General features: G+C 53.5%; 4 protein-coding genes across 12 annotated transcripts in view; 1 reads left to right on the top strand and 3 right to left on the bottom strand.

Annotated features, from left to right (window-relative positions):
* Positions 1-7,074, bottom strand: part of UBR4 (ubiquitin protein ligase E3 component n-recognin 4) — a 94,429-nt gene extending 87,355 nt beyond the window's left edge. For all 8 annotated transcript variants that reach the window (XR_011682660.1, XR_011682661.1, XM_071449195.1 and 5 more), the window contains exons 1-5: positions 6,918-7,074; positions 2,282-2,379; positions 1,335-1,438; positions 564-693; positions 320-459 (exon numbers count right to left, since the gene is read on the bottom strand). Coding sequence is in view for 6 of the 8 variants with exons in the window: in XM_071449195.1 (XP_071305296.1) it covers positions 320-459; positions 564-693; positions 1,335-1,438; positions 2,282-2,379; positions 6,918-7,048 (603 nt within the window). In the remaining 2 variants the exon portion in view is untranslated. The remainder of the gene's footprint in view (positions 1-319; positions 460-563; positions 694-1,334; positions 1,439-2,281; positions 2,380-6,917) is intronic.
* Positions 7,075-7,751: 677 nt separating this feature from the next.
* EMC1 (ER membrane protein complex subunit 1) lies at positions 7,752-19,734 on the bottom strand. 2 transcript variants are annotated; one of them, XM_071449202.1, is made up of 24 exons: positions 19,578-19,734; positions 19,364-19,488; positions 19,063-19,128; positions 18,444-18,537; positions 17,736-17,864; positions 17,503-17,629; positions 17,039-17,188; positions 16,242-16,409; positions 15,847-15,918; positions 15,409-15,468; positions 15,073-15,195; positions 14,778-14,874; positions 13,986-14,102; positions 13,637-13,645; positions 12,965-13,164; positions 12,566-12,715; positions 12,068-12,229; positions 11,714-11,833; positions 11,363-11,500; positions 10,866-11,039; positions 10,108-10,318; positions 9,560-9,644; positions 8,957-9,086; positions 7,752-8,778 (listed from the first exon to the last, which is right to left on the bottom strand). In XM_071449202.1, the coding sequence occupies exons 1-24, from the start codon at positions 19,676-19,678 to the stop codon at positions 8,599-8,601; spliced, it is 2,988 nt and encodes a 995-aa protein (XP_071305303.1). In that variant the 5' UTR covers positions 19,679-19,734; the 3' UTR covers positions 7,752-8,598. The 2 variants fall into 2 exon arrangements, with proteins under 2 accessions (XP_071305303.1, XP_071305304.1); XM_071449203.1 differs by lacking the exon at positions 13,637-13,645.
* Positions 19,735-19,747: 13 nt separating this feature from the next.
* MRTO4 (MRT4 homolog, ribosome maturation factor) lies at positions 19,748-22,481 on the top strand. The gene is made up of 8 exons (XM_071449208.1): positions 19,748-19,878; positions 20,341-20,399; positions 20,489-20,592; positions 20,680-20,761; positions 20,976-21,043; positions 21,357-21,508; positions 21,925-22,001; positions 22,187-22,481. Exons 1-8 carry the CDS (start codon positions 19,851-19,853, stop codon positions 22,331-22,333), a joined length of 717 nt encoding a protein of 238 aa, XP_071305309.1. The 5' UTR covers positions 19,748-19,850; the 3' UTR covers positions 22,334-22,481.
* Positions 22,482-22,863: 382 nt separating this feature from the next.
* Positions 22,864-27,091, bottom strand: AKR7A2 (aldo-keto reductase family 7 member A2). Its single transcript, XM_071449204.1, has 7 exons — positions 26,841-27,091; positions 25,683-25,870; positions 25,076-25,180; positions 24,454-24,550; positions 24,256-24,355; positions 23,819-23,948; positions 22,864-23,334 (listed from the first exon to the last, which is right to left on the bottom strand). The coding sequence occupies exons 1-7, from the start codon at positions 27,064-27,066 to the stop codon at positions 23,173-23,175; spliced, it is 1,008 nt and encodes a 335-aa protein (XP_071305305.1). The 5' UTR covers positions 27,067-27,091; the 3' UTR covers positions 22,864-23,172.
* Between the last annotated feature and the right edge of the window lie 5 nt (positions 27,092-27,096).

The following is a 27,096-nucleotide window of genomic DNA, read 5'->3' as shown; positions in this document are numbered from 1 at the left end:
TCTAAGTAAGTAATCTTAATTTCTCTAAGTATTTCTCTAAGTCTCTGATACAGATCAAGGTGTATCAGCAGCACAACTCCTAACAGCCATGGGTGTCACTGAATGCTGCATTCCATGAGGAAACAAATCCAGTATTGCCAATGCAGCACAAACAGTATTTGGTTGTTTGCCACTTATCCCATGCAAGCAGGATTTATGTACTTAAAGAAGGTTCTCTTTACACCTGTATTGAAAAGTACCACTTAGAGCCCTCTGTCCTTCCCTGCACTGCATCAATAATGTTGAAACTCAGACTGTTTCTGTTTTAGAGGTTTTTTACCTGTGTCTCTGTTGTGATTGATGGTGATGATGAGACTCTGGGGTTAAAGACTGATGTCAATTGGTTGAGGAAGTTCATCTGCACTTCCTTCTGTCTCAGCTCTGGGCTCACTGGGGAGGCCAATTCCTTCTGGTCCTCAACTGCAGGGAAAACAACAACCCCCATTTCAGAGAGCAAACCTCAGATTTTCTGGGCCTAACTCCAGTGCTGCAGTGAAACACACACAGCTGAAGCCCCTCCCTACCATCAGAGAGGGTTTTGACAGTCTGAGGCAGCTTAGCTGATTTCATCATCGCTGTGAAGGTGATGATTTCTGTGCGGTCCAGGCGGCTGCAGCCCGTGCACAGCCCCTTGATCAGCAGAATGAGGTGTTTCTACAGAAAACAGAGACATCAAGTACCATTTAAACTCTCTCAAGTCCAATCCCTCCTCCATATCGTTTACTCTAAGCAGATGGATTAAGAGTAATGCAACTTCAGCTGGTGAGGCCACTGCAAGAGCCCTGAGCCACTCTGATCTCCCCCAAGGATGGAGACACATCCCTGACTGCAGGTAATCCAGGTCACTGACACTGCCTGTGCTTCCCATGGAAAACACCTGGAAAAGCTCTCTCTGCTGTGACACACGACATTACAGAACACTCCTCACTGGCCTTCCCTCTTTCAAATATATTTAAGCTTTCCACAAGACAGAAATACAAGCAGGCAAGAAAACATCTTTAAAAACTCAACAGATAGCTGTGACCCAAGCTGTTGCACAAAACCAAATCAGAGTGCAGGAAACAAACTGAATTAACCAAGGCTTCAGGTCACCTTTATTTAGAGTTGTGAGCGAGCTTTGATTCTGACTATAGAATGCAAAGGGGCAGGAATCAGAGTCTATCAAAGTGTACACCTTATTTTAAGAGCTTCATTAATTTTGCTTTATGCATTCAACATTAGAGCAGGTATTTCAGAATTGGAGCCCAATGTCCATCTCACACTGAGGCTGGCCCAGAGGTCCAAACCTGTCTCACCTGTGAAACAGCACATGCTTCGTCTGGGTTCTCAAGGCGCAGCAGGGAGAATTCAATCAGGACTTTACAGGCAGCTGCCACTGACTGCAGCTGGTTCCTGGGTACTGAAAAAAGCACATCCTTGGACTCACAGTAAGTTTTAAACCAGCCCAGAGTAATAAGCTCCCAATGGTGTCAATAAAGCAGGATGCTCTGCAGTGTGGGTACACACTCAGTCTCTCCTGCCTAACACAGATGCAATACAAACTCAGTCTCATTACAATGTAACCCAAGAAATGTCAGCAAAGTGAGGATAATTCCTTCTGCCAGACAGGGGAATTCAGACAGATAAAGCAGTTTCCCCAGCAACATTATTTAATGCTGACAGAAGCTCTGAAGAACATTAAACAAGTTCACAAAGCCCATTTTTTGTTGAAATTGATAAATTGTCAGCCAAAATAACAGAAAATATTTTGAGTCACAATGTTTTGATCATTAACTCCAACACAGTAACGTAACTACAGAAGCCCTGAACGGTTTGGGTTGGAAGGGACCTTAAATCCCATCCTGTCCCACCCCCTGCCATGGCCAGGGACCCCTTCCACTTGATCAGGTTGCTCCAAGCCCCATCCCACCTGGCCTTGGACATTTCCAGGGCTGGCAGTGTTCTAACTGCTGAAGGATAATCTAAAAATCCTGAACACTGATTTAAACACTTGACCAAAAATTCAATCAGGTCAATGAGTAAGCAGCCAAAAAGGCAACACTGTCCAGGAGTTGGTGGCCAAACACTCCCATCAACAAGCTTCCCTCTCCATCAGAGCTGACATTTCATGGTACAAAAGCCAGCAATGCTGGCCCTAAAGTCTGATTCAGCAAGAGGGCAAAAAACAAACATAAAAATCAACAGTTCTGATTTACTGCATCCAGTCATTACACAGGAGCAAGAGAAGCAAAGGAACACTTACTGAGGCCACACACAGTAGTGATGTAGTGTGTGGAAAGTGCAACGAAGGAGGAGTAGAAAGGCTCATACTGCTTGTCATGGTGCAGGATCTCAGATTCACTGCAAGGGAGAAGGGGACAGAGGTCAGCCAGACCCAGCACAGCAGCAGCACCACCCAGCACCCCAAAGTGCCCCATGACAGGGGCAAGGCAAGGTGACAGCTCTGGGAACACAACCCTCATCTCCCCAGGGCTGAGTCCTCCAGCAGCAGCCACATCATGGCATCAGCACCACTGCCCACACAGGAACTGTAAGGAAATATTGTGCTGCCAGTGTTTCTCCTCCATAGCACCAACAGGTCAGGCTCCACCAGCCACACTCCCTGCCAGAGGCCCATTAACCTTTAAGTTGTTCTAAACTCAGCTGCCCAGAGAGCCTGGGCTGTGTGTTCTGCTAAGGCTGGCAGGATCTGCCAGGCCTGGAGCACGGGCATTCCCCTCCCGGCACGGCACCAACTGGAGCCTGCGCAGGGCTGCAGATCAGAGGGATCAAAGCAGAACACAGCAGCCACAGGCACAGCAGCCACAGGCACAGCACCCACAGGCACAGCACCTGGGACCACCTGGGAGGGTCTGGGCAGGTAAGGCAGAGTCCCTGAGGCTTCTCAGCTACACTCCCTGGCCTCAGAGATCAGCCCTCTATGGCAGAGGTGACACCTTAAAGGTGTCCCACCAGATCCCACCTGCACAGACACGGAGAACACAAACTGCTCTGCCTCCTCACCTAATTTTTGCTCTTGTTTTTCCTATGACAAGACTAAGGGATGTGCATATTTGCCTCCTAATCAATCAATTTACTTTCTTTACGTTTTCATGCAGTGAAACAAGCAAGCTGGAAGAACAGACTATCAGACTCAGCTTCACTCTGCCTCTCCAAACCCAGCCAGGCTCCTCCAGCTCTGGGCCAGAGGTGACTGCTGGAGGGCAGGTGGGGAGCAGAGGGCAGCAGCCCATGGCACAGGCTGTACCCAACTCCAGCCACGATTTCACCATTCCCTGCTGACCTGAACAAAGCCCAGTTTATGCCCAGTCACCTTCCCTTTCTGCACCCTAAGCCATCGTTTCCAGCTGTAACAGGAGGTGCAGCTAGAACAGAAACAACTCTGAAACAGAACCATTTCTTCACTACAACAAGCAGAAATAAATACTTGTCAGCTTTGTAGCTTGATTTCCTAGGTCTGAGTTTTTATTTAGTCTGCCTAAAAAGCTGAAATACAAATAGAAAACTAGAAAATTAAGAGAGGCTTTACTGGAATATATTCAACAGCATCACACGACCGAGTTCCAACACCTCAGGCCTGAGCTCACCCTCCCTGCCAGAACTGCTCTGGTGAGGAAGGACCCAGGGACTGAACATGCAAAGCAGCCTCTGCTCTCTCCTTTTCACACATTCATTCTGCTCACCCTCCTCTCAGGCCCAACTCCAAGCCAGCAGCAGTAGATGTATGTAAGCATTGTTAGGAGAACAAATGAGAACAATTTGGGAATAACAGAGTACAGGAGAGGCTGACAGCTCCTAAATTACTGCATAGGTCAAGCTGTGCACCACACAGTGCCCAGAGGGTGTAAAGAACACAGAGGTGCAGAATCCAGCACCAGATAGGGATTGGGCAATGAGAGGTTTGAGTTAAACACACTGTGGATGTTATGATAATGCAAAGTGGAAGGCAGCAGTCAAGTCATCGTCAACCCTTGCAAATAACCATGGACAGAAGATAACAGCTCAATCTGGGATGTGCTGCAGCGTTATTCTGAGCACACAGTGAGCTTTAATAATGACTCTCCAGCCTCTGGACTGTGCTTTATTGCTTGGAGGGGTTTTGCTTCCCAGGGAAGCTCACTGCTCAGGCTGGGAGAAATCTCAGTGTCACTGTACACGTTAATGAGCACCAAACCCCAGCTCCTGCCTCAGCTCTGCCCCCAGTCCTGATCCCAGCCCCACACACAGCCTGGCCCAGCCCCACACACAGCCCCACACACAGCCTGGCCCAGCCCCACACACAGCCTGGCCCAGCCCCACACACAGCCCGGCCCCAGCCCCACACACAGCCCGGCCCCAGCCCCACACACAGTCTGTCCCCAGCCCCACACACAGCCTGGCCCCAGCCCCACACACAGCCTGGCCCAGCCCCACACACAGCCTGGCCCCATTCCTGACAGCCCCACACACAGCCTGGCCCAGCCCCACACACAGCCTGGCCCCAGCCCCACACACAGTCTGTCCCCAGCCCCACACACAGCCTGCCCCCCAGTCCTGACAGCCCCACACACAGCCTGGCCCCAGCCCCACACACAGCCCCACACACAGCCCGGCCCCATTCCTGACAGCCCCACACACAGCCTGGCCCAGCCCCACACACAGCCTGCCCCCAGCCCCACACACAGCCTGGCCCAGCCCCACACACAGCCTGCCCCCAGCCCCACACACAGCCTGGCCCAGCCCCACACACAGCCCCACACACAGCCTGGCCCAGCCCCACACACAGCATGTCCTCAGCCCCACACACAGCCCGGCCCCAGCCCCACACACAGCCCGGCCCCAGCCCCACACACAGCCTGGCCCAGCCCCACACACAGCCCGGCCCCAGCCCCACACACAGCCCCACACACAGCCCCACACACAGCCCGGCCCCAGCTCCACACACAGCCCGGCCCCAGCCCCACACACAGCCCGGCCCCAGCCCCACACACAGCCCGGCCCCAGCCCCACACACAGCCCGGCCCCAGCCCCACACACAGCCCGGCCCCAGCCCCACACACAGCATGTCCTCAGCCCAACACACAGCCTGGCCCAGCCCCACACACAGTTCATCCCCAGCCCCACACACAGCCTGGCCCAGCCCCACACACAGTTCATCCCCAGCCCCACACACAGCCTGTCCTGACAGCCCCACACACAGCCTGGCCCCAGCCCCACACACAGCCTGTCCTCGGGGCAGTGGGCACAAAGCAGCCTCCTCCTCCTCAGGAAGGCCCTGCTCCAGGTGAGTTCCCCCTGTGGAAACCCCTTCCCCAAAACCAGCCTGAACAGACTTCACAGACTGGGAGTTCCCCTCCTCTGCACCTTTCCAAACCAGCATTTCCATCATTTATGTCAAATAAGGGCCTAACTTCTGTCAATTCTCAAAGACACCTGCTAACAGAGGAATACTGGTAACTTGATGATGCTTAAACTTACAAATGAAATACCAGAGTAGTTAAAAAATGAGTTTACTGTTTATTTTGAAAAGGGTAATACTGGTGATTTCCCTGTCACTGCACCAAGTTTATTTAAGGGGAAATCCAGCCACTTTGGGTTTGGCTGACACCATCAAGAGCTGAACAACTGCCTCCTAAAAATAACTTGAAGACATAAAAGATTTTCTGTGAGAAATCTAAAGATAAATTCTTGTTCAGCACAGAAAGGCATAGCTCCAGACATGAACAAGTTGTATTTAATCCTTTGTCATTTAGCACACCACACCAAGGCATGAAACAAAAAATACCATCCTGCAAGAGCCCAAATCCTGCCAGACCACCAGACACACAACTCCAACCCCAGGCAGAGCTGCTTGGAGGCAACAAATTACTGTCTCAAGTGGAAAACAGAGCCAAGGTTGCCTCTAAAGGAGGAAACAGCCCTCTCCCAGAACTCAAGTGGATCCACTCCAGTGTCCCTGGGATACTCTGATGGAACTCTCCACTAATGAACTTTAGGCACAGGGACAGCAGAGCTGCTCAGGGACAAGTGACACTGGAATGGTCCCTAAAACAAAGAATGACCAAAGAACAGCCCAAACCCATCGACACCGAGGGTGCAGCTCCCGGGGGAACAACTGCTCTGTGTGCAGGCACAGAACTCCTCCAATTCACTCTCTGAACCTGAAGCATCATCCACTGCACACTCAGCCATTGTACATTAAACAAAACACCTCAAGGCATTATTTCACCACCTTCCTCAGTGCACTGGTTATTTTATGTTTTCTAACAACTTACTGTGGCCGGGGTTATATCTCTGTAACTAAGCATGATGCTGCAGTATTCACATATCATGTTTTAGATCATAAAACAAACTGTAAGTTGAATTAAGTAGCTGCAGTGGGCACTCTTATGCACTGACTCCAATCTGGGTGATTAAGACAAGGCAGACTTGATTTGGTTCTGCTTTATTTCGACTTAAAATAGGAGAAACACTGCAGTGGAAAAGACTTAGAGGGAAGTCTGGTCACCCCCGAGCCCGGTGAGACAACACTTCCCACGGCCCAACCGGGCAAACCGTGACACGCCTGGACAAAAGCAAAACCACAAGAACAGTCCCGAAGCCTCTCGGCGGGCGCCTGTCCGAGGTGCTGCGGCCGGGCGAGCACCCTCAGCCCGTTATGGGGCCCGAGGGCACCTCCGAGAGCTCCGGCCCCGGGACAGCGGGAGGAGCCGGGGACGGAGCTCGGGGCTTTGCCCGGGCAGCCGCAGCCCCGCCGGGCACCGACCCCGGCCCCGGGCCCCTCACACCGGCCGGGCCTTGCCTCAGCCGCCCCTCAGCCGCTCCCGCAGCGGCACCCCCGGCGCTGCCCCTGAGCGGGCGACGCCGAGGGACGGCAGCCCCCGCCCGCCCTCGCTCACCTCTCGATGACCGAGGCGAGCAGCTGCGGCAGCTCCTTCATGTCGAAGGCCGAGTAGGACGCGGAGAGCAGCGGCCGTACGGCCACGTCCCAGCCGGGCCCGGCCGCGGCCCCCGCGCCGCCCGCCGCCATCTTGGGCTGCGCTGGGCCGGGGGCCGCGGCGCGCACAGCGCCCCCTGCCGGCGGGGCGGCGACCGCGCAACGTCGCGCCGCCCCATTGGCCCGCGGCGCGAGCGCGTGCGCACTGCGTGAGTCAGCAACTTTTGGCGCGCGGCGCGTGCGCGGCGCGGGGAAGGCGGGGCGGGGCTCCGCGCATGCGCTGTGTGCGCGCCCCGCCCCCGCGGCTGCCCCGGGACCGGGAGGGCTCGGAGCGGGCCGAGGAATCATCCAAAAACCCCAAAAACACTGAACAGCGAAAAAAAACCGCTTCAAGAGTCCCCCAGAACACTTAAATAAGAAAACAATCCCCCCCCGTAAATACCAAAAAAATCCCCGCTTAAACAGTCAAAAATCCCTACTTAAGTAGCTCGAAACCCACCGAAATAGCCCCATTAAATCACTTAAACACCCCAAAACCCACCTCAATGGTCCCCAAAAAGCACCTCAACAGCCCCCCAAGACCCACCTGAATATTCCCAAAATCCACCTAAATAGCCCCCAACCTCCACCTAAACAGCCCTGCAAAATCACCTAAGTAACACCTAAAAAACACCTAAATATCCCCCCAAACCCACTCAAAGAGCCACAAATGCCCACTTAAATAACGCCCGAGCCCCTTAAATAGTGCCCGAGCCCCTCAAACAGCCCAAGAAACACTTCAGCAGCCCAAACGCACTCCCTGCTCCGCAGCTTTATTTTGGGATCTGGACACTGGGGGGTGTGGGGGACATGGCCACTCCCGGGGGACAAACTCGATGTCAAACTGGACCTTAACAATTCAAACCCACAGTGCTCAGAGCCGTGAGCCCGATGGAAACGCTGAGAGGCTCCTCCCCCTGAGCCACCCCACCTTGACCACAGCTCTGAACACAAAAAAAATGCAGGAAAATTTAGAAACAAATGGGAAGGAACTGATGTTGTCATAATAAATAAAGAACACGGAGAGGCTTTAGGTTCAAAATCCTCCCCTCGCTCTGCAGCTTCATCAGTGGCTCCACGAGGCCGTTTCCCACTACCAGACACCCAAATCCCAACATTTTTCCTACAGAAATCACGCAAGGTCTCTCCCTCACAGCTGGAGCAACCCTCCTTTCTCTGCCAGATGTGGGGCACAGCTGGCACAGCCAACAACCTTCCTCTCTCTGCCAGATGTGGGGCACAGCTGGCACAGCCAACAACCCTTCCATTCTGCCAGATGTGGGGCACAGCTGGCAGCAAGGGGGAGCCCAGGATGAGCAGGACACACATCCTCAGGGTTCTCTTCACCAACACCAGGGAGACACTGATGTAGGGGCTTTAAGGGAGGTTTGGGAGCTTCTTTTTCAGTCAGACCAGACTAAAACAGTCTCTATTTTTCATCTCTTCCGTTTCTCCTCGCAGGACACACGTGGGCAGTGCGGGTTTTGTTCCTCCAGCAGCTTTTCCTCACAAATATCTTCCAGCCCAATGGAATAGAGGCCTGTGGATCCATCCCTGGGTGGGGCTGGGATCCCAGTCCAGCTGCTCTCCAGGCTGGGCCTCCCTCAGCGCCAGGCCCTGTTCAGCAGCTTCACCTGGGCCAGTCTCTTGGTGATCATGGTGGCAAAGACCAGCCCGAAGAGCACGCTGCTGATCAGCACGTAGTCATAGTCATCCTTGAGCACATCAAACTGCTTGGAGGGGTACACCCGGGTCTGGAAGATGTCCAGCCCGTAGGCTACAACCTGCAGCGGGGAGATCAGGAGCTGGGGGTGCAGCTTGGAGCATAAAACCCCAAAATGATCCCCTCAGGGTGACAGTTTGAATGGGAAGGAGTGATGGTTACACTGGGAGCAGTTGTTATGGGAGTTACAGAATTCAGGTCCACCCCCAGATTGCACCTCCCCTCCCCCCTGCACTCACCAAGCAGGTGGACTCGAGGCCAGAGGGGGCTGTGTAAATGCCCCTCATCCTGGAGATGGTCTGGTTGTAGTTGATGAACCTCTCGGCGTGGATCTGCACGTCTGGTGAGTACGGGATCAGGTTCTCCTCCCTGCAAGGCACCAGGAGAGATCAAACCCCAGGCAGACAGCACACAGCAGATGCCACCAGTGTCTCCTGATTATCAAAAGCTACCCTAAAGCAGCAAATCTGGGAGCTTTTCCCAGTGCAGGATGAAAATCAAATGTATCAGCTGGGTCAGGTTAAGTTTTACAAGTAAGTGTAACTCTAGAAAATCCATTTCCTCTGAATGCTCCTCCCTGAGAACACAGACACCAGGCTGGTTCAACCACTGCCCTGCTGTAATACACACAAATGCATCCCATCATCACAGACTGGGGACAGAAACACACATTCCTTCAGGTTGGGAAAGACCTCCAAGATCAAGTCCAACCTCTGACCTGAAGGAGCTTCCCTTCATTCTGTGCCAAGACTCCTCTGAGTCCAGGCAGGACAGGTTGTTCCTCTTCACACAAAATCCAGCCCTCTGCAGAGCCCAGAAGAGAGGTTCTCATCCCTCCCTACCTGCTCTGCTCCGTGGGGATCTCCGGGCGCCGAGGGTCCAGCAGAGCCTTGGGAAGGGACAGGATGGCCCCAGAGGGAAGCCCAACTGTGCATTAAAGGAAAAGCATCTCAAAAATCTCAAAGAATGCCAGAAAAGCCAGGGCTGGAAGGGCCTTGTGGAGATCACCCAGTCCAACCCCCCTGCCCAGGCAGGGTCACCAGGAGCAGGTGACTCAGGAATGCATCCAGGTGGCTTTGGAACGTCTCCAGACCCTCCCTGGGCACCTGTGCCACTGCTCTGCCACCCTCAAGGAAAAGTTCTTCTTTGTGTTGGGGTGAAACTCACTGGGTTTTTGGTTCATGGCCATTGCTGCTCTGGGCACCACTGGAAAGAGTCTGGCACCTCATGGCCATTCCTGACAACATTTTCTGACAGCCAACACAGACACACTCCTGGTGCTCATCCCTGCACTTGCAGGAGTCCAGCACAACCCCCAGGCACGAGTTTTTGGCAGCAAAGCACATTTTGTTGGATTTCAGAGCTCCCCTTTCCCCAAGCAAGCACTCACCGAGCAGGTGGCGGCTGGTGATGCCCCTCTCAGTGATGGTGGCCTCCATGGCACTGATGGCAGAGGGGAAAATGTAGGATTGCTGGAGGACCTGGGGCAGGATGGGGCGGTCCAGGGAGCTGAAGGCTGTGGCATTGTACTGCTCTGTGCCCTCGTAGAGCTCCAGCACCGTGAACTCGTTGCGCCGGGCCTTGGTGTTCCAGTACTGGTACTGCAGGCAGGAGTTCAGGAGGATCAGGGAATATCCAATAATCACAGAGGGTGCTCACTAAACTGCCTCCATGCCAAAAAGATTTTTGCTTTTTATACGTTTTCTATATATTTGTAGCTCTGTAGATTGCTATTATATAGTTACATAGCTCGTTAAGTCACTGTAGCACCTTCCTACCCCTCCCTTAGATTTTAGAACAATAAGCAAACCTTGCTGGAATCTTATTTAGTCTTTGCTATATAGTGAACCAAGGACATCTCATTTTCTCTATCACAGACATAATAAATGGGGAGCTAGAAGCTAGGGGGGGCTTCAGTGGGAGCAGAATTGAAAGGGGGGATTACTTGATTCACTGTGCCTCTAACTGGATGATTTCTTTAGGCATGCTAATTTGTTAAACTTACAAAACTGTCAGAGTCTGCCATTACATGTGTATTTTGCCATATTTGCACCATGAAGGACCTTCATTACAGGTCACTGCTTTTTATCACCTTCATATAGTCCAGCATGTGATTTTAGGGGCATCCCCAAAGAAGCAGCAGCTTACCACCACCCAGTTCTCAGAGTGCACCATGTGCACGGGCCCCTTGGCCTTTTTCTGCACAGAGGAGTGGATGATCCTGCCCGTGACCCCATCCATGAGGTAGATCCCGATGAAGGTGCGCTCGTGGTGCGTGTCTGTGCTCTCGGTCACCACGGCCAGCAGGTTGGGGTTCAGGGACTGGGGATGAAGGAGAAACAGCTGAGACCCCCTGTCAGTGCCACAGACACCTCCTTCCTTCTCTTCATCTGGCACTGGGCATGTTATGAACAGATTAGCATAAATCACCTCAAGAAATCAAGCTGCTATTTCCACAGTTTCAGACTGTGACTGACTTAACTGCTGCATTAAAACATCAAAGTGAGCATTCTTCCACTGAGACACTGGTGCTCAGAAAGAAAAACTGGCACCACAGGGCAGCTCATCCCAATGTAGGGAATGGTACTGGGATCTCCCCATGGCATAAACCCTCAACAAAAAGCCAGCAGAGAGCTCAGCAGCACCTTGTAGAGGACGCTGCGGTCGCCCATCACGCGGCCCTGGGAGTGCACGTGCTCGTTGGACCTCTTCCCCTTGACAGCCACAATCCTCTGCACCTCCGTGGGGATGGCCACCTCCCAGCTCTCCTCTGTGCTCAGGTCCTGCAGGGAAAAAGCATGTGGGAGCTTGGATCTCATCTTCCAAGGACACCATCTCCACGAGCAGGATGCAGATGCCCTTGCTTTTTTGGAGTTTCCCAAGTTCCTTCGGCGCGGTTTGAGGCTGAAGGTTCAGCTGAGCAAAGCTCCATGAAGGGAACTGAGACCTGCCATTATCCATTGGGCATTCAGGGAAGTGCAATGGGCCTTCCATACCTTTTTCAGCCTGAATCCAGAGAGTTTTCCTTGCTCAGCATCAACTAGGTAAAAATAGATGGAATGGGCTATTTCTTCTAACTGGCGAAGGACGTTTTTAGTGGCTGGGAAAGGTGTAACCTGGAAAAGAAAAATTAGGTCAGAAACAACTGATACAGACAAAAAACCCACCCCAGAATGAACCAGAAAGATTATTTCTAACATGTTTATCAAGATAAGGTCTGTCTTACCAGAATAACCTCATAGTTTTGTGTGAAATGTGCCTCAATGGCATTTTTTTCCATCTTGTTCCAAAAGGGAGGGGAATAATTAACCAGAATGTAAAGAAAACTGCCTCCAGGCAAAGCAATTTACCTTGTACTCATCATCAATCAGGAGCAGCACTTTGGCATAGTCTTGGTCCATAATAGGCAGAAGCAAAGTCTGGAGAATGGGACGTTTCAGAACAGGAGGAGCTACTTGGCTTCTCTTCCCAAAGATGGGGTTAAAGACGTACAGAAAACTCATCTTGGTTTCCTGAAAAACAGGGTAAGTTCTGCCTCTTTTTAAGTCCAAAAAAAGGGTGGTTTTTTAACTTTTACTTGCTAGTGTTGATTATTCATACCCTGTGTTCAGCTACTCCATCCTGAAAATATTCTGTTTGGAAATACACATTTGTCCAAACTTATCCTGCATTTGTCTACAACAACCACAATCATACTTAGGCTTCTGTGTCTGCTTCCCTCCAGATCTTTCTCCCCTGCCATCCCCTCATCAGTGACAAGCAGATGATGCCCAAGAATGATGCCAGGTTTTATTGCCCTGTCCAAGGGCAGATTTCTATGCCCATGGAGGGGCAGGAAAGGGCCTCACCTTGTCCTTGACAAGCAGAGTGCACTGTGGAGGGTGGGGGAAATGGGCTGTTGTTCTCTGCACCATCAGCTTGAAGGAGGAGCCTGGTCTCACATTCCTGAGGTATTGCTTCCACAGGATGGTGCCAGAACTGCTCTCAATGCCAAAAAGCTGAGGAAAAACACATGGGAAACACAGGAAAGCCAAAGTTTAGGAAACACCTCTCCCATTCAAGCACTACATCCTTCTCTGTTATACCCCAAAGAAAGCTGAGCCTTAGTCTCCCTTTAGATCCACCACAAACATCCCGTGCATCTCCCCATTATTTCTGCCCAAGCCTGGCTTAAAACAGGGCTGAGAATTCAGAGCTGAGACTCTTTGCTCCAGCCTGGAAACAGATTCCTGCCCTGGCCTCCTCACCTTGCCCGAGGCAGTGACCATCACCATCATTTTCTGGAGGTTGAACTCGTCTCTGGCCAAGTTGTCAATGTTAATCTCATTTTTAATCTGGCTCCGGGGCTTCCTGGCATCATAGAACATCTTCCAGAGATGGGCAGTCCAGGCTTGCAGCAGGATGAGCTGGGATGAGAGTCTTTTCAGGAACATTCCCAGCAAACCATCTGCAAGGGGCACCACAGTGAGAGCAGGAGGGAAAACACACCCATCCCACCCCAGGGCTGAAACTGTGCTGTCAAACGCTGCCATGCACAAACCTGGGCTGGCTCCTTGCCTCCCCCTCTGCAGTAAGTTACAGTTGCCATTTCTGTCACAGACTCTGGCATTTACCAACCTTTCCCACTCTACACTCATTCCAAAATATGCCCTGATCAACTGAAAGCAAACCTTCATGCAGAGGATTTTGTGTTCCTTCTCACTGTGCCCACTTACAGCTGCCCCACCTCTACAGAAATCCCTCAGAGCAATTAAAAATCCTTAATTCTGCCCAATCAGGGTTTGTATTTAAATTCTTAAAGTAACCAAAACACCAGATTTCAACTCTGTTTCAGCCCCTGAGGAGAGCAAGCAGAGGGGAGCAGTGGCACCAGAAGCTTTGGGCAGGAGCAGAGCACACTCCATGCAGGATGGGGTTACCTTGGATGGCTGCATCCAGGACAGCAAGGAAAGACAAAACAAAGCAAAAAACAAAAAAAAAGCTATTGGAAATGAATCTTCCAGAAAGAGCCACAGAAAACATTCAGGAGACATGGCCCAAATCCCTCCTACTGCTGCTGATTGTTTTTTTTAATGTAACAATGCAATGTATTCATGTCATCTGGATTGGATTTCCAAAGTTTAGACAGAAAAGGGTTTCTTTCTGCTCAATTTAATTGGCATCAGTAGAGATTTAAATTAATCTCTCAGCTCAGAGTAAACAAAAAACAATAAACACATTTATTTAGGAAGGAAAACAAACTCACAGAGGTAATTCTGTTAAACTCACCTGCTTTTTTTCCAAATTCTCCCTCCAGCTCAGCCTGTGCACCTGTCAGAGGCAGATCCACCATCTCCAAGCTTACCACCTCTGCCAGTGACTCCTCTCTACTCCACACAACTTTTCCTGGAAAGAAATAAGAGCAGAATATTGGAAAAATCAACTTAATATTTGGGAACTAACTCACTCAATATAAGAGTATCTTTCAGCACAACCCTGAAATGCAATCACCTCTAAATAAATGCAAAACAGTGTATAAATATCTACTATAATTAATTATTTCATAAAAGACAAATACTTCATGAAACAGGAGCCACTTCTGGGAAGAAAACCTCAGGATCAGTAAAAGCAACCTGGTGCTTTAAAAGGGATCCAGTCATTGAGTCTATTTAAAACAAGAGATTCACAGTGTGAACCCCTGGATTCCTTTAGAGTCCCACAAATTCCTGTTGCTGAGATGGGACTTTCAACCCTTTCTGCAAATTAACATTTTTGCCACGAGGACCTTATCTGAAAATCTTTGAGAAAGATCCACACCAGAACTTACACTCTCATCCTACAAAAAAAGTTTTGAAATTTGCAGAAAAGCCCTGAAATCCAAAGGCTCTGCCCACACAAAGCAGGGCAGAATTGTTTGTCCAGGTGAGGGTGAAAGTCTCCTGTGTCTTTTGTGGGACTCAGGAGAGTTAAAATTAATTTCTTCAGTTTCCAAGGAAAGTAATGATAAAATACAATCCTCGAGGACACAGAATTTTGTCCTGGTGACTGTTACAAAGGGAGGAAGCTGGGTTTGGAAGGCACCTGGCTGCTGGAGGAACATGAGCATGTGGTCCTCTGTCTGCACCAAGGCTCGATAGCCCACGGAGTCATCCTTCTTCAGGAAAACTTGGATGTACAGCTGGGAAAAAAAAACAAACCAAACCAAAAGAGGCAAGGAAAAGAGCAAGATTAATGATCACATCATCTCCTTGAAGACAGCAGAAATCAGGTGAAACCAGAGCAAAGTGATGCTGGAATCCCTGGAATGCTTTTCCTTGGCTGCCAAAGCAGGGAAGGGGGAGCACTGCAGGGACTGAAATAACCCCTCCCTGCTCACCTGCTGAGGCTTGGCCCCTCCTTGCTCCAGGGTAAAGGTGATTGTGGTGTCCAACAGTCTTTGCCCAGTCTCAACCAGGTAGAGGTTTATGTTGTAGGTTTGATTGGAGCAGGTTAAGGAATCCTGTAGCAATGGGCAGAAAACAAGGGTTACACCCACACCACACCAAATCCTGCAGCAGCATTATTCCATGCCCAGCAAAAAACTGGGGCTTTAAGATATTTTTAGGCTGTATTTTTAGGTTGTACAGCTGGTGTAAGACCTCTGTCATTCTGCTCCTGCAGGTGAAGGAATAAAATGGCCTGACAAGAACTTGGGAACAAGAGCAGCCCATACCTGCCTGCGGGCATCCTCCAGAGTGCTGCCAGCTTGGAGCCCTTCAGAGCTTCCAGGTTTCTGAAGTGAGGATGAGAGGAGATGTAACATGGCTTCAGACACCAGTAAAGGATAAAAAAATTGAGTTTTCAACTGCCTGACAAATCTCAGCTTGCCTGTGATATCAGGCAAGAAACAGCTCTGTTCTGTTCTATTTTGTTTCTGATAAAAATGAATGTTTGATATCCCCAAGAACTGAAGTCCTCTGTGGATCAGGAAAGCCAATACTTGTCACATGCCCACCTTCCTGAAACAGGATATTCACTGAGCTGGACATAACCAAGCCCTGCTTGTGTTATCACTGAAACTTATCAAATCCTCCTCTTCCTCAAGGGGCTCCCCATCCTGGGCCTGTGAAACCCCAGTGGGCTGGTCCCAGAGGACAGGAATTGTGCTCACCAGTTCACTCCTGCAGGTCAGCACAGCAGCCACCGTCTTCTCCCCAGTTGTTGCAAAACTCACTAGAGCTGCCTGGAAAAGGAAAAAAAATAGCAAGAAATCATTAAAAAAAAAAGCCCTCAAGAAACCCCTAAACCTCACTAAAAAGTACTTGTGAAGTAAATAAAACCACAGTGAAATTGAAAGCAGGTGAACTGTCACAGCCAAATTTTAAATTGTGTTGTTTCTCCCAGCTCAAAAACAGGAAAAATCCTACATCTCATAAAGATGGGAGCAGTTACCTGCTACAGATTTTTGAGCCATGCTGCCCAGAGTTACTGAGAGTTGTAGAAGCTGCCAGCTGGCCCAGCAGGGTGAAGGATGTTCAGGTGCACTGGCCCTGGCCCATCTCTCACCTGCTGGAAGTCCCGGAGGTGGCTGAGCAGCCCCTGCTTGTACTGCAGCAGGGAGAAGTGACTTGGGGACAGCTGCAGGAAGAACTGAGTCCGTGAGGCACTGGTCACGCTGGGCTGAGTGGCCAAGATCCTGGCCTGGAAGTCATCTGCAAACTCCAGCTCCAGGGACTGCAGGGGAGACAAGCACATGTGCTGGGGAGTCATCCTGCAGTGGGACCAACAGCAGCAGCCAGAGATCCCCTGAGTCAGGGGACAGAGCAGGAGCAGGGAAGGCTGAGGCTCCATTGGAGCAAAGCTCAGAAAACATCAATCCAGAAGGAAGAGCAGACAAAAAGCTTTCCCACCCTTCCCTCAATTTACAGAGCGTGACCCCCCCATCTCCAGTCACCCCCCAGCTCACCAACAGACTGGGGAGATGTCACCATAACAGGTCAGAACCAGGTAATGAGTGACAGAGACTCTCAAGACATTCATAGAAGGCTAATTCACTTTATTAAGAAAGCCAGTGCTTTTTATACCCTATACAGGTGGACCTGATTGGTCCATTAACTAAAACAACATCACCACTGGCTGATTAAGAAGCCACCCTTTGGTAAACAAAGGTTTGGGCAATACAGCTTATTACAAACGCCAGGTGCAATTGTTTAGAATTCTCTCTCTCCAGCTCCCTCCTGTTTCCCAGGCCAATCCTGGGAAAACTTATCCAGCTTTCTCTCTCTCTGACCAGGCTGCCACCACAGGGAACCAGTTCCAGCTGGAACCAGACCAGCTGGGTGAGGAATGACAGGAGTGCTCACCTGCAGGGGGATGTTCCTCATGTCCTGCTCCGTGTCCAGGGCACAGACGTGCAGCGAGCGCGTGGCCGTGTCCACGCACACCAGCACAGCCTCCCCCACCACGGCACAGGGGCCCTGCAGGGCCCCCAGCCACGGGGCTGCCACCCTCACCTGCAGAGAGACACAGCCAGCTCAGCAGCACTCAGCCTGCACTGCACCCACGGGCACACAGAGGCAAGTTAAGTCAGTTATTTTTAGCCACAGCTGACAAAAACTACCTGTCAGCCTGAGGGCTGTGGATAATCTTGGCTAACAGCTGCCAGCCTGGCTCCCAGGGCATTCAGCCATGAAATCCCTGGTGTGGAGGCAATGCCTCAGGGAAAGGGAGGGTTCTCTGTGGCACAACAATTGATTTCTCTGCTCACCACACCACAGTGTTGGAAGTGCATTTGTTCCCATCAAATCCAGCATTCTGGCTCCCCTACCTGTCTTGTGATTTCCCCATCCTCTACGCTGAAGGTCAGCACACTCAGGTGGCTCTGGGGAACGATGCCAACCACGTGGATCACGCCGGTGCCACGGGAGTACAGCAGCTCGTACTGAGTGCTCTCACTGCAAGACAGGCATGAAGCATCAGCCTCTCGCTCACACTGCAGCAGCACAAGGCAGGGGCAGCCCCGTGCCAGGGGCTCACACCTCTCCTTAGAGGTGTTCTCACCTTTCAGGCAGCTGTTCCACCCACTTCTGGTGCCCGTTGGACAGGTAGTGCAGAGACAGGGCCGCCTTCTTCAGCACTGCCACGTACTTCACTGCCTCAGGGAGCCCCACCAGGGCAGCCCCCTGGAAACTGAGCACAGGCACCAGCCATTAGGGAATTCTTTTCCTAGGCTGAGGGAGCTGGGAAGGGGCTCAGCCTGGAGCAAAGGAGGCTCAGGGGGGCCCTTGTGGCTCTGCACAGCTCCTGCCAGGAGGGCACAGCCGGGGGGGTCGGGCTGTGCTCCAGGGAACAGGGACAGGAGCAGAGGGAACGGCCTCAGGCTGGGCCAGGGGAGCTCAGGGTGGACATCAGCAGGAATTTCCCCATGGAAAGGGTGCTCAGGCCTTGGAACTGCCCAGGGAGGTTTGGAGTCCCCATCCCCGGAGGTGTCCAAGGAAGGCCTGGATGTGGCACTCAGTGCTCTGGGCTGGGGACAAGGTGGGGATTGGTCACAGCTTGGACTCCATGATCTGGGAGGGCTTTTCCAACCTCAGCGATTCTCTGCAAGGTTCAGGCATTCACAAAGAATTCACCCAAAATTTGTTCTGGAACCTTTACATCTGACTAATCTTTCTCTACAGTGCAAACCCAGACTGAGTCCATGACCTGTTTTTTCTTTCCCAGAGCAGCCCTCCAAGGAGAACAAACCCTGCAGGCAGGAACTCCCACCTGCCAGTGTCCAGGGAGGTCTCCCAGTTCAAGCCCCCAATGTTGGTCTCCCAGGAGCGCAGAATCCGCCCAGCGTTGGACACGGTGATAGCATCTGGAGAGGAGGGGAGGGGACAAACACAGCGCTGGCACCCAGCACGGGCCAGCAAAGGGATGGGCTCTGCATGCCCAGCCTGTGCTCCAGGAGCCCTGACAGTCCTGCCCCGTGCCCCTGTGAGAAACAGCCACTCACTTTGCAGAAATTTAGAAAGGTTTTCAAAAATACAACAGAAGGCTGAATAGAGAAAATGTTACAGTGCTGGGAGCAGAGGATTTTCCCCACCACGTGCTCACCCACACAATGGGGGTTTGGCCTTTTAACCCTATAGCCTTTCCCAAAGTTCTGTCCATCAACCCCTTCCTCACTGTCCAGTGGTGGAGATCACTTCCTCAAATCCTGACTGGAGCTCAGGTGTTCCATAGTGACAACTCCCCCAAATGTCCCAACCCGGCTGTCCTTGATAACCACACGAGGGGGTAAAAGTATAAATCTATAAAACTGTTCTTAGCGTGTATACATGTTATCTGTCTGTTAATTGTGAGCGTCAATCAGGGCATTACTCATCTATCACAGCCTTACCCTGCCCGTGGATCAGCATGGCATCGATGGCTCCTTCCGGGGTGCCCTTGTCCACATGGCGCCACACTGCGAGAGACAGAGCAAGGGAGAGGGCATTTGTGCCCGCACAGGCGTTCCTGCGATACTAACAGGGGTTAAACCCGGGCTGCTCACGGAGCCAGCCCTCAGACAGGGCTCCGAGCCGCCGGCCGAGCCCTCCCGCCCGCCGGGGCCGCTCAGCAGCGTTAAACACCGGCACCCGCAGGGACCCTCAGAGTTAAACCAGCGACAGCCCTCAGCGACCTTCAAAGCGGCCACTCACGGATTTCGCCGCTCCGCGAGTTCAGAGCGGCCACCACGTTCTCCTCGGTAGCCACAACGAGCTTCTTCGAGCCCTGCGAGGCCTCCAAGGAGGCGAACTTGAGCTTCCCCACGTACTGCTGCCTCCTGCGAGAGGGAACGGCAGCGCCGCTGAAATGGAACCGGGGCCTGTCCGCGGGAAGGGGGACCCAACCCGGCGGGACCCCGGCGCTCACCAGTCGAACTTGCCCACTTGGTCCTCGTAGACGGCGGCGGCCCAGGGCAGCAGGAGCAGGACGGGCAGCAGGGCCCGGACCGACAGCGGCCCCGCCGCCATGACAGCGGCCCCGGCGCCCGGGGGCCTTCTGCACCGCGGGGCTGCCCGCGCCGCCGCCTGCGCGGGGAAAGGGCGTCAGCACCGCCGGGAGCGCGCAGGCACCGCGCGGGACAGCCCCGGCCGCTCCCGGCAGGCCGCGCGCGGAGAGGGGGCCTCGGAGCACGGCGGAGCCATGCCCAAGTCCAAGCGGGACCGCAAAGGTGGGAGCGGCGCTTTAGCGAGCCCTAGGCACCCCGACGGGCACATCCCTCTACACCGCCGGTCCTGTCCCATGCCCTACTCCTGCCCCCTTCTCCGTCGCTTTCTCATTTCTCGATCCCATCCCTCATCGCCCCCGTCCCTCTCCCCACCCCCTTCACCGTCCCCTTCCCTACTCCTGTCCCCTTCTCCGTTGTTTTCTCATTTCTCGGCCCCATCCATCGCCCCCTTCCCTCTTCCCGTCCCCTTCCCTTGTCCTTTACCCGATCCCTATCTCCTTGCCCATCTCCGTTCCCTTCATCACCATCCCCTCCCGGTCCCTTCTCCCATCCTCCATCCCCCCCTCTATCCCCTCTCCCATCCTCCATTACCCCCTCCATCCCATCCTCCATCCCCTCTCCCATCCTCCATTCCCCCCTCCCTCCCCACCGCTCCCTGACTCTCGCTCCCTCCTCTCCCCGCAGTGTCCCTGACGCGGACGCCCCGCAAGGGGCTGGAAGCCAAGCAGGCGCTGATCACCGAGGTGAGTCTGGCCCCGAGCCCTCTCCCCTGTCCCCTCTCCCTGTCCTGCCCGTTCCCCCGGTGCCCGTCCCGGTAACGGCTCCCCCGCAGCTGCGGCGCTGTGTGGACACCTACAAGTACATCTTCGTCTTCTCCGTGGCCAACATGAGGAACAACAAGCTGAAGGATGTGCGGAACGCCTGGAAGCACAGCAGGTGGGCAGGGGGTGCTGCGGGGTGGGGCTGCCCAAGGGGGGGCTCCAGGGCTGACATCTTCCTCCTCCTCCTCCTCCTCCTGGGCAGGATCTTCTTCGGGAAGAACAAGGTGATGATGGTGGCGCTGGGCCGAGAGCCGAGCAGCGAGTACAAGGAGAACCTGCACAAGGTACCTGCTGGGCTTTCTCTGGGTGTCCCAAAGCTTCACCTGATGCATTCCACATCCTGGAATCACATCCCAGGGTCACTGTTCTGTGGGAGTGTTAACTGAGTCCATCCATGTCCTGCCACGAGGGCTCTGTTAGGTGCAGCAGTGCAGGACTGAGCCCCTGCAGGTGAGTCCCTGCTGCTCCCCAGTCCCCATGGCTGCTCCTTTCTTTCAGGTCAGCAAACACCTGAGAGGGGAGGTCGGGCTGCTCTTCACCAACCGCACCAGGGACGAGGTGGATGAGTGAGTACCAGCCTGGCACAGCCTTTCTGTTGCCACAAAACCCCAACAGGCCCTGCTGCTTCCCTTAGAGCAGGGATGCTCTCATGGGCCTTTGTCAGCCCCTCCTGTGACAGCAGAAATCATGGAAGGGTTTGGGCTGGGAGGGACCTTCAAGCCCATCTCATTCCACCCCCTTGGGCATTCCAGGGATCCAGGGGCAGCCAAAACCTCCCTAAGCAGGACCAGATCCTGGGGAGGCCGTGCCCCAGTCCCTGTCTGAGCCCAGGGCTGTTCCTGCCCCAGCTGAAGCTCCTGTTGCCCCGCTCTGTCCCAGGTGGTTCTCCAGGTTCCGGGAGCTGGACTTTGCCCGTGCTGGGAACAAGGCTCCCTACGGGGTCAGCCTGGACACGGGGCCCCTGGAGCAGTTCCCCCACTCCATGGAGCCGCAGCTGCGGCAGCTGGGGCTGCCCACGGCGCTGAAGAAAGGTACAGCAGGGCCAGGCTGGGGTTTGCTGTGCAGCTGGGATCCCTGAGGGACAGTGCTACACACAGAGCAGCATTTGGGGCTGGAGGAAACTGAGGGACACCTTTGTCCTTGTGGGCTGGGGCTAGAACTCCTTCTGTCCTTGTGCTTTGTTCCCAAAGTCGTGTCAGAGGCTGAGTAAAGCCCCCAGATTTCTGCAGCATGCTTTCCCTTTCCAGTGGAAACAGCTCAAAACCCACTCAGGAACCAGGTGTGGGGTTTTGGAGCTGATCTCACCCCTCTCTTTGGGGTGCTCTGATGCTGCATGGGAAGGTGTCAGCTCCAAGGGGTGGTGTTGGAGGGAGTGCTGGCTCTGCCCCCACGTTCCAGGGGAGCCCCCAGTGCCTGGGATCCCATTTCCAGGGGTTTTGCTCTGCAGGGGTGGTGACGCTGCTGTCGGATTATGAAGTGTGCAAGGAAGGGGATGTTCTCACCCCAGAACAGGCCCGTGTGCTGGTGAGTAACACAGCAGCCCTGCTTCCTGACACAAAATAATTCATCAACACATCTCCTAAAACTTAGCAGCAATTATTTTGGTTCTTGCTTTACTCCACTTCCCACCTGGAAGCAGAATTTACTGTTTTGCTAGACTGGGCACAGAGACAGTAAAGCAGGAATGATGGATTTGTGTCCTCTCCTAGAAACTCTTTGGCTACGAGATGGCAGAATTTAAAGTCACCATGAAGTTTCTGTGGAATTCTGAGACGGGAGACTTCCAGAAGCTCGCGGGAGATACCACAGAGGAGGAGGAAGAGGAGGAGGATGATGATGACAGCAATGAGGACTAACAGCTTGGACACCAGACAGTTCTATTTTAGGGACAAAAAGAGGAGGATATTTCCATTCCCTGGGTACACCTGGACTGGGATGATCTTTATAGAAAATGACCCACCTATGCTTTTTTTATATTTATATAAATATCTATGTGAAACTTCAGATGGTTGCTGCTGCTGTTGCTCTTGTTTAGTGATGGTGGATCCTGGGATCTGAGGAAATGCCAGCTCAAACATGAAAACTGGGCAGGAAGGGCGTAAATGTAATGGAATTTTGATAGAGCACAAAGGGAAAGATGCTGAGGGTTTGTTATTCTGACACAGAAGATATTCAGCTCAACCCTTGGAATTTTGCCTTATCCCTGCAAGTGTCCAAGGCCAGGCTGGATGGGGCTTAGAGCACCCTGGGATAGTGGAAGGTGTCCCTGCCTGTGGTAGGGGGTGGAACAAATGAGATTTAAGGACTGTCCAACCCAAACCATCCTGATATTCTGTGATTCCAAGTCCCAAGTGCTGCCAAAGAGATGACAGGTTCCAGGCACAGGTCAGAGATGGGCTCTGCACTAGAAAGAGATTTTATTCTTCTATGTAATTATTTAAGATTTCACATTAAAGCAGAACAGGGGCCTTCACCTCGTCAAGGTGTTCATTTTCCTGATCAGCTGCATCCTGAATCACGGGCTGTGCTGGGGGAGCTGAGGGGCTGCGAGGGAGGATAAGGCACGGGTGTGGATCCTACAAAGCTTCACTGATTCAGGAAAAACCTGCAGCCCTCCAGCCGTGGATGGAGGGCAGGGGGGGCAGCACCTCTCCCAGTCTGCAGAGCCTGGGCTGGGTGTGCCAGCCTTCCCTCCCTAGCGGAAGTAGTTGGGGCAGTCGTGGGCACTCAGGTTCCAGGCCTCGTCGAACGCCTGCACCACGGCTGGCAGCAGGGGACCCTCCTCGCTGTAGTTGAGGTTCTGCTCCAGCTGCTCCATGTTGGACATCCCAATGATCACTGCATCTCCAAGAGAACCCTGGGAACAGATGGGAGGTGTTGCTGATCCCAAAAGAAAGATCACTTCCCGAGCCACTGCGGGCCAAACAAAGCGTTTCTTTCCACTAAAGAACATCCAGGAATTAAGCAACTGAGACCACAAATTCTGCTCACTAGGCCAGGACATCCCCAAGGCACCCCAAATCCTTAGAGGCTGCCAAATCCTACTTTATGATGGGCTCCAGGAACATTTGGGGAACATCAGGAATTCTAAGCATTAGTTTCCTAGTCCAGTGAAAGGTGAGTCCTCTCCTTGCAGGGAAGCCAAGACCCCTAAAATCTTCCACTTGAAGCTTCCAGTTCTGACCACATGGGAAAAGGCAGAGCTGCCTCACTGCCACGGCCGGGCAGTCTGTACAGCAATACTCCCTTTGGAATGCCACAATCCCACAGGATTAAAAGACACCTACGCTGAAATTTCCCTGTTTGTGAGTGCTGGTGGCAGTGCCCAGTCAAGCTCTCACCTGCAGTTTGGAGTGGTTGTAGAGCCAGCGCAGTGCAGCAGACGTCAGGCTGGGTGCAGTGGAGCCATAAGCCTCTTTCAGAGCTTTTTCTACCAGTGCAATTCCCTCAAAATTGTGTTTTTTCCAGTACCTGCCAAAAAACCCCATTGTAATTGCCCTTGGGACCTCTAGTCAGTGGTACATCTATATTCCAATCAAAAGGCTTTCAGGAAGCCTCACACAACTCTGTAGCCTCTGAGGACTTCTGCGGTCTCCCTTGGGAGCTGTGAGGAAGCTGAGCCTAAAAACCACCCTGCAGAGCTCAGTCACACACCACAGCCCCAACCACATGAGCTGACATAACCCCAAGCTTTGGTCAATTCTGCTTCCTCTAAGCTGACTATTAGAGTGTTTTTTTCATGCAGCCATTCCTGCTTGTCTGTCAGCTCAGGACATACCTGTCCCTGTAAGCCTGAGCCCAGTCATTCCCAAAAAATCTCCCGGTGGGCTGGCGCGTGTCTTTGTCCTCGTACTTGTACTTGCCGGTCAGCAGCCCCCCTGGGAGGGAAGGGAGCAGCAGCTTTGGGGATGGGCTGGCTCTGCAGAGCCCCCATTCCTCAGAGCTTTGTCCCAAGCCTTGTCCCTGTACCCTGTACCTGCCAGCGGGTTGTAGGCGTAGAAGCGCAGCCCAAAGTGCCTGAGGCAGGGGAACAGCTCGGCCTCCACCTGGCGCGTGGTCGCGTTGTACATTCCCTGCACGGGGTGGGAGACAGCCTCACACAGAGCTCAGGGCACAGCAGCTGCCTCTTCCCACCCTTCCCTGGCAATACCCCTCCCAGAGAGCAGCCTCAGGTCACACAAGGTGATGATTTGCCTAGGAACAGACTCGCTGAAGGACTGCCAGTAACTGAAGTTCCATGGCAGGGGAGTCGCTGGCTCCAGCAATGAACACACTGAGCTGTTTCTGAGCAGTGACCTCGCTCAGCTTCCTGGACTTCCTCACTGAAAGGGTGCTCAGGCCTTGAAGGGGCTGCCCAGGGAGGTGTTGGAGTCCCCATCCCTGGAGCTGTCAAAGGAAGGCCTGGACGTGGCACTCAGAGCTCTGGGCTGGGTGACAAGGTGGGCACTGGGCACAGCTGGGACTGGAGGTCTTTTCCAACCTCAATGAGTCTGTGACTTCCCAGACTAACTGCAGCAGATTCCTTCTGTGTTTATGTGGCACACTGGGGCTGGTCCTAGATTTGGGGAGCCCAGATCCAAGCTTCCTCCCTCCCTCACCTGGTACACAGTTGGCATCACCCAGTTGTTGTACTTGCAGATGGTGCAGATTTCTGCCACCTCCCATGCGGCGTAGTTTGACAGGCCAAGCTCTTTAAACTTCCCCTGCAGAGGAATAAAAGGGAATTCACTTCCAGTGTTTCAAAGTTCATCTGGACCCAGACAGCACAAGATGGGTACAGTGAAAAGGACAGTCACCAAATTTTAGTCCAGAAGGGTTAATTCCTGTCCACCTTTTCTGACAGACTATGAATTATTAAGACATGACAAAAATATTCTGTTCATTTGGAATTCACACCTTCTAGTTTAAATGATATAACCAGGTAAACGAAACTCAGGAATTCCTTACCCATTACCAGCACTAATCTTAACCCAGACTGTTAACAGGGCTGGAAGCAAAGTCCAGATGTTCCAAGAGCTCTTGGGAACAAAGTGCACCACGTGAGCACACAAAGAGCAGTGGCTGCTCAGCTCTGCCCTGGCCTCTGTCTCTGCAGAGCTGCACAAACCCAGTGCTGCAGATGGGCACAACAAGCAGCCCTGGTTTAAACAAAGCAGTGGGAAGGAGGGAATCAAGGACTGCCCAGGCTTGGACTCTGCACTTCACCTCTTTGTGCAGCTCGTTGCAGGCACGCAGGGTTTCCTCCACTGGGGTGCCGTGGTCAGGAGCGTGGAGGTAGAAGAGCTCCACACTCGTCCTCTGCAGCCTCTCCAGGGACGTGTCCAGCTGGGAGCGCACACTCTCCGGCTTCAGCGTCTTCCCATCCCACGGGTTGGCCTTGGTGGCCAGTTCCACTGGCAGAGAGAGGAGGAATGAGCAATGATGTTTCCACCTTGAGGAGGGGAGTGGGGACAAGTGATATATGTGTTTGAGGTGTTTCAGGGAAGGTGCCTTTGCTCAGGAATCCCATCAGCCTGGCAGAGGGGGCTCTTCTGTGCAGGGACTGAGGGTCTGCCCCAGGCAGGGGAGGTCTGCTCCTCAAGGTTTTGGGATTCAGCACTAGCACAGGGGTCCCTTCCCCTCAGGCATGGCATCAGCAGGGAAAACTCTTGTCCTAAGGGGATGGGCCTGGGGCAAGTCCATTTTCCTTGAGGAGGGAGTCAGCCAGGCAGAGAATATCCCTGTCCTCAGGGAATGGACTCTGGGGACCGCCCTTGTCCCTGGGAACGGCCTCAGACTGGCAGGGATGACCCCTCTCTTTCTCCTTCCCCAGGGAAGTGCCATCTCCTCAGGGCGGACATCAGCCTAACAGGGAAGACCCTGCTCCTCAGGGAAAGAGTCCTGGGCAAGTCTTGCTTCCTCAAGGACCGTGTCAGCCTGGCAGAAGAGCTGAGCCCCTCTCCTCAGGGACGACCCTCCTCAAGGGAGGACCCTCTCCTCAGGGCACAGCTCCCAGCAAGTCCCCTCTCCTCAGGGCAATCCCTGCTCAGGAAAGACCCCTCTCCTCACAGAAGGAGTCCAGGCCAAGTCCCTTCTCCTCAAGGACAGTGTCAGCCTGGAAGAAGAGCTGAGCCCCTCTCCCCAGGGACGACCCTGCTCAAGGGAGGATCCTCTCCTCAGGGCACGGTTCCCAGCATTTCTCTCCTCGGGGAAATCCCTTCTCCTCAGGAAAGACACCTCTCCTCACAGAAGGAGTCCAGGCCAAGTCCCTTCTCCTCAAGGACAGTGTCAGCCTGGCAAAGCGGCCCCTTCTCCTTAGGGCAGCCCCTCTCCCCCGAGGGCAGCCCCTCTCCCCCGAGGGCAGCCCGCCCTCCGCCGCCCTACCGGGCTCGGTGCCGCCGGCCAGCAGCGTGCCCAGGATGCGCTCGGACTCGCCGTTCGCGTACATGAAGGCGGTGTCGACGAGGCGGTATCGGCGGCGCAGGAAGGCGCGGAGCAGCTCGGCGCTCGCCTCGGGCCCGGCTCGCCGGCCCATCTCCATAGCGCCCAGCACCACGGCGGGCCGGGTCCCGCTGCCAGCCACCGCCGCCATCGCCGCCCGCGCCGCCATCGCGCCTGCGCGGCCCCGCCCCGCCCGGCC

Source organism: Agelaius tricolor, unplaced genomic scaffold (assembly GCF_023055355.1).
Source record: "Agelaius tricolor isolate 1412-34295 unplaced genomic scaffold, bAgeTri1.0.p SCAF_28, whole genome shotgun sequence".
In the NCBI taxonomy this organism is placed as follows: Eukaryota; Metazoa; Chordata; class Aves; order Passeriformes; family Icteridae; genus Agelaius; species Agelaius tricolor.
The sequence above is the reverse complement of the archived record's forward strand: the minus strand, read 5'-3'. Positions and strand labels throughout refer to the sequence as shown.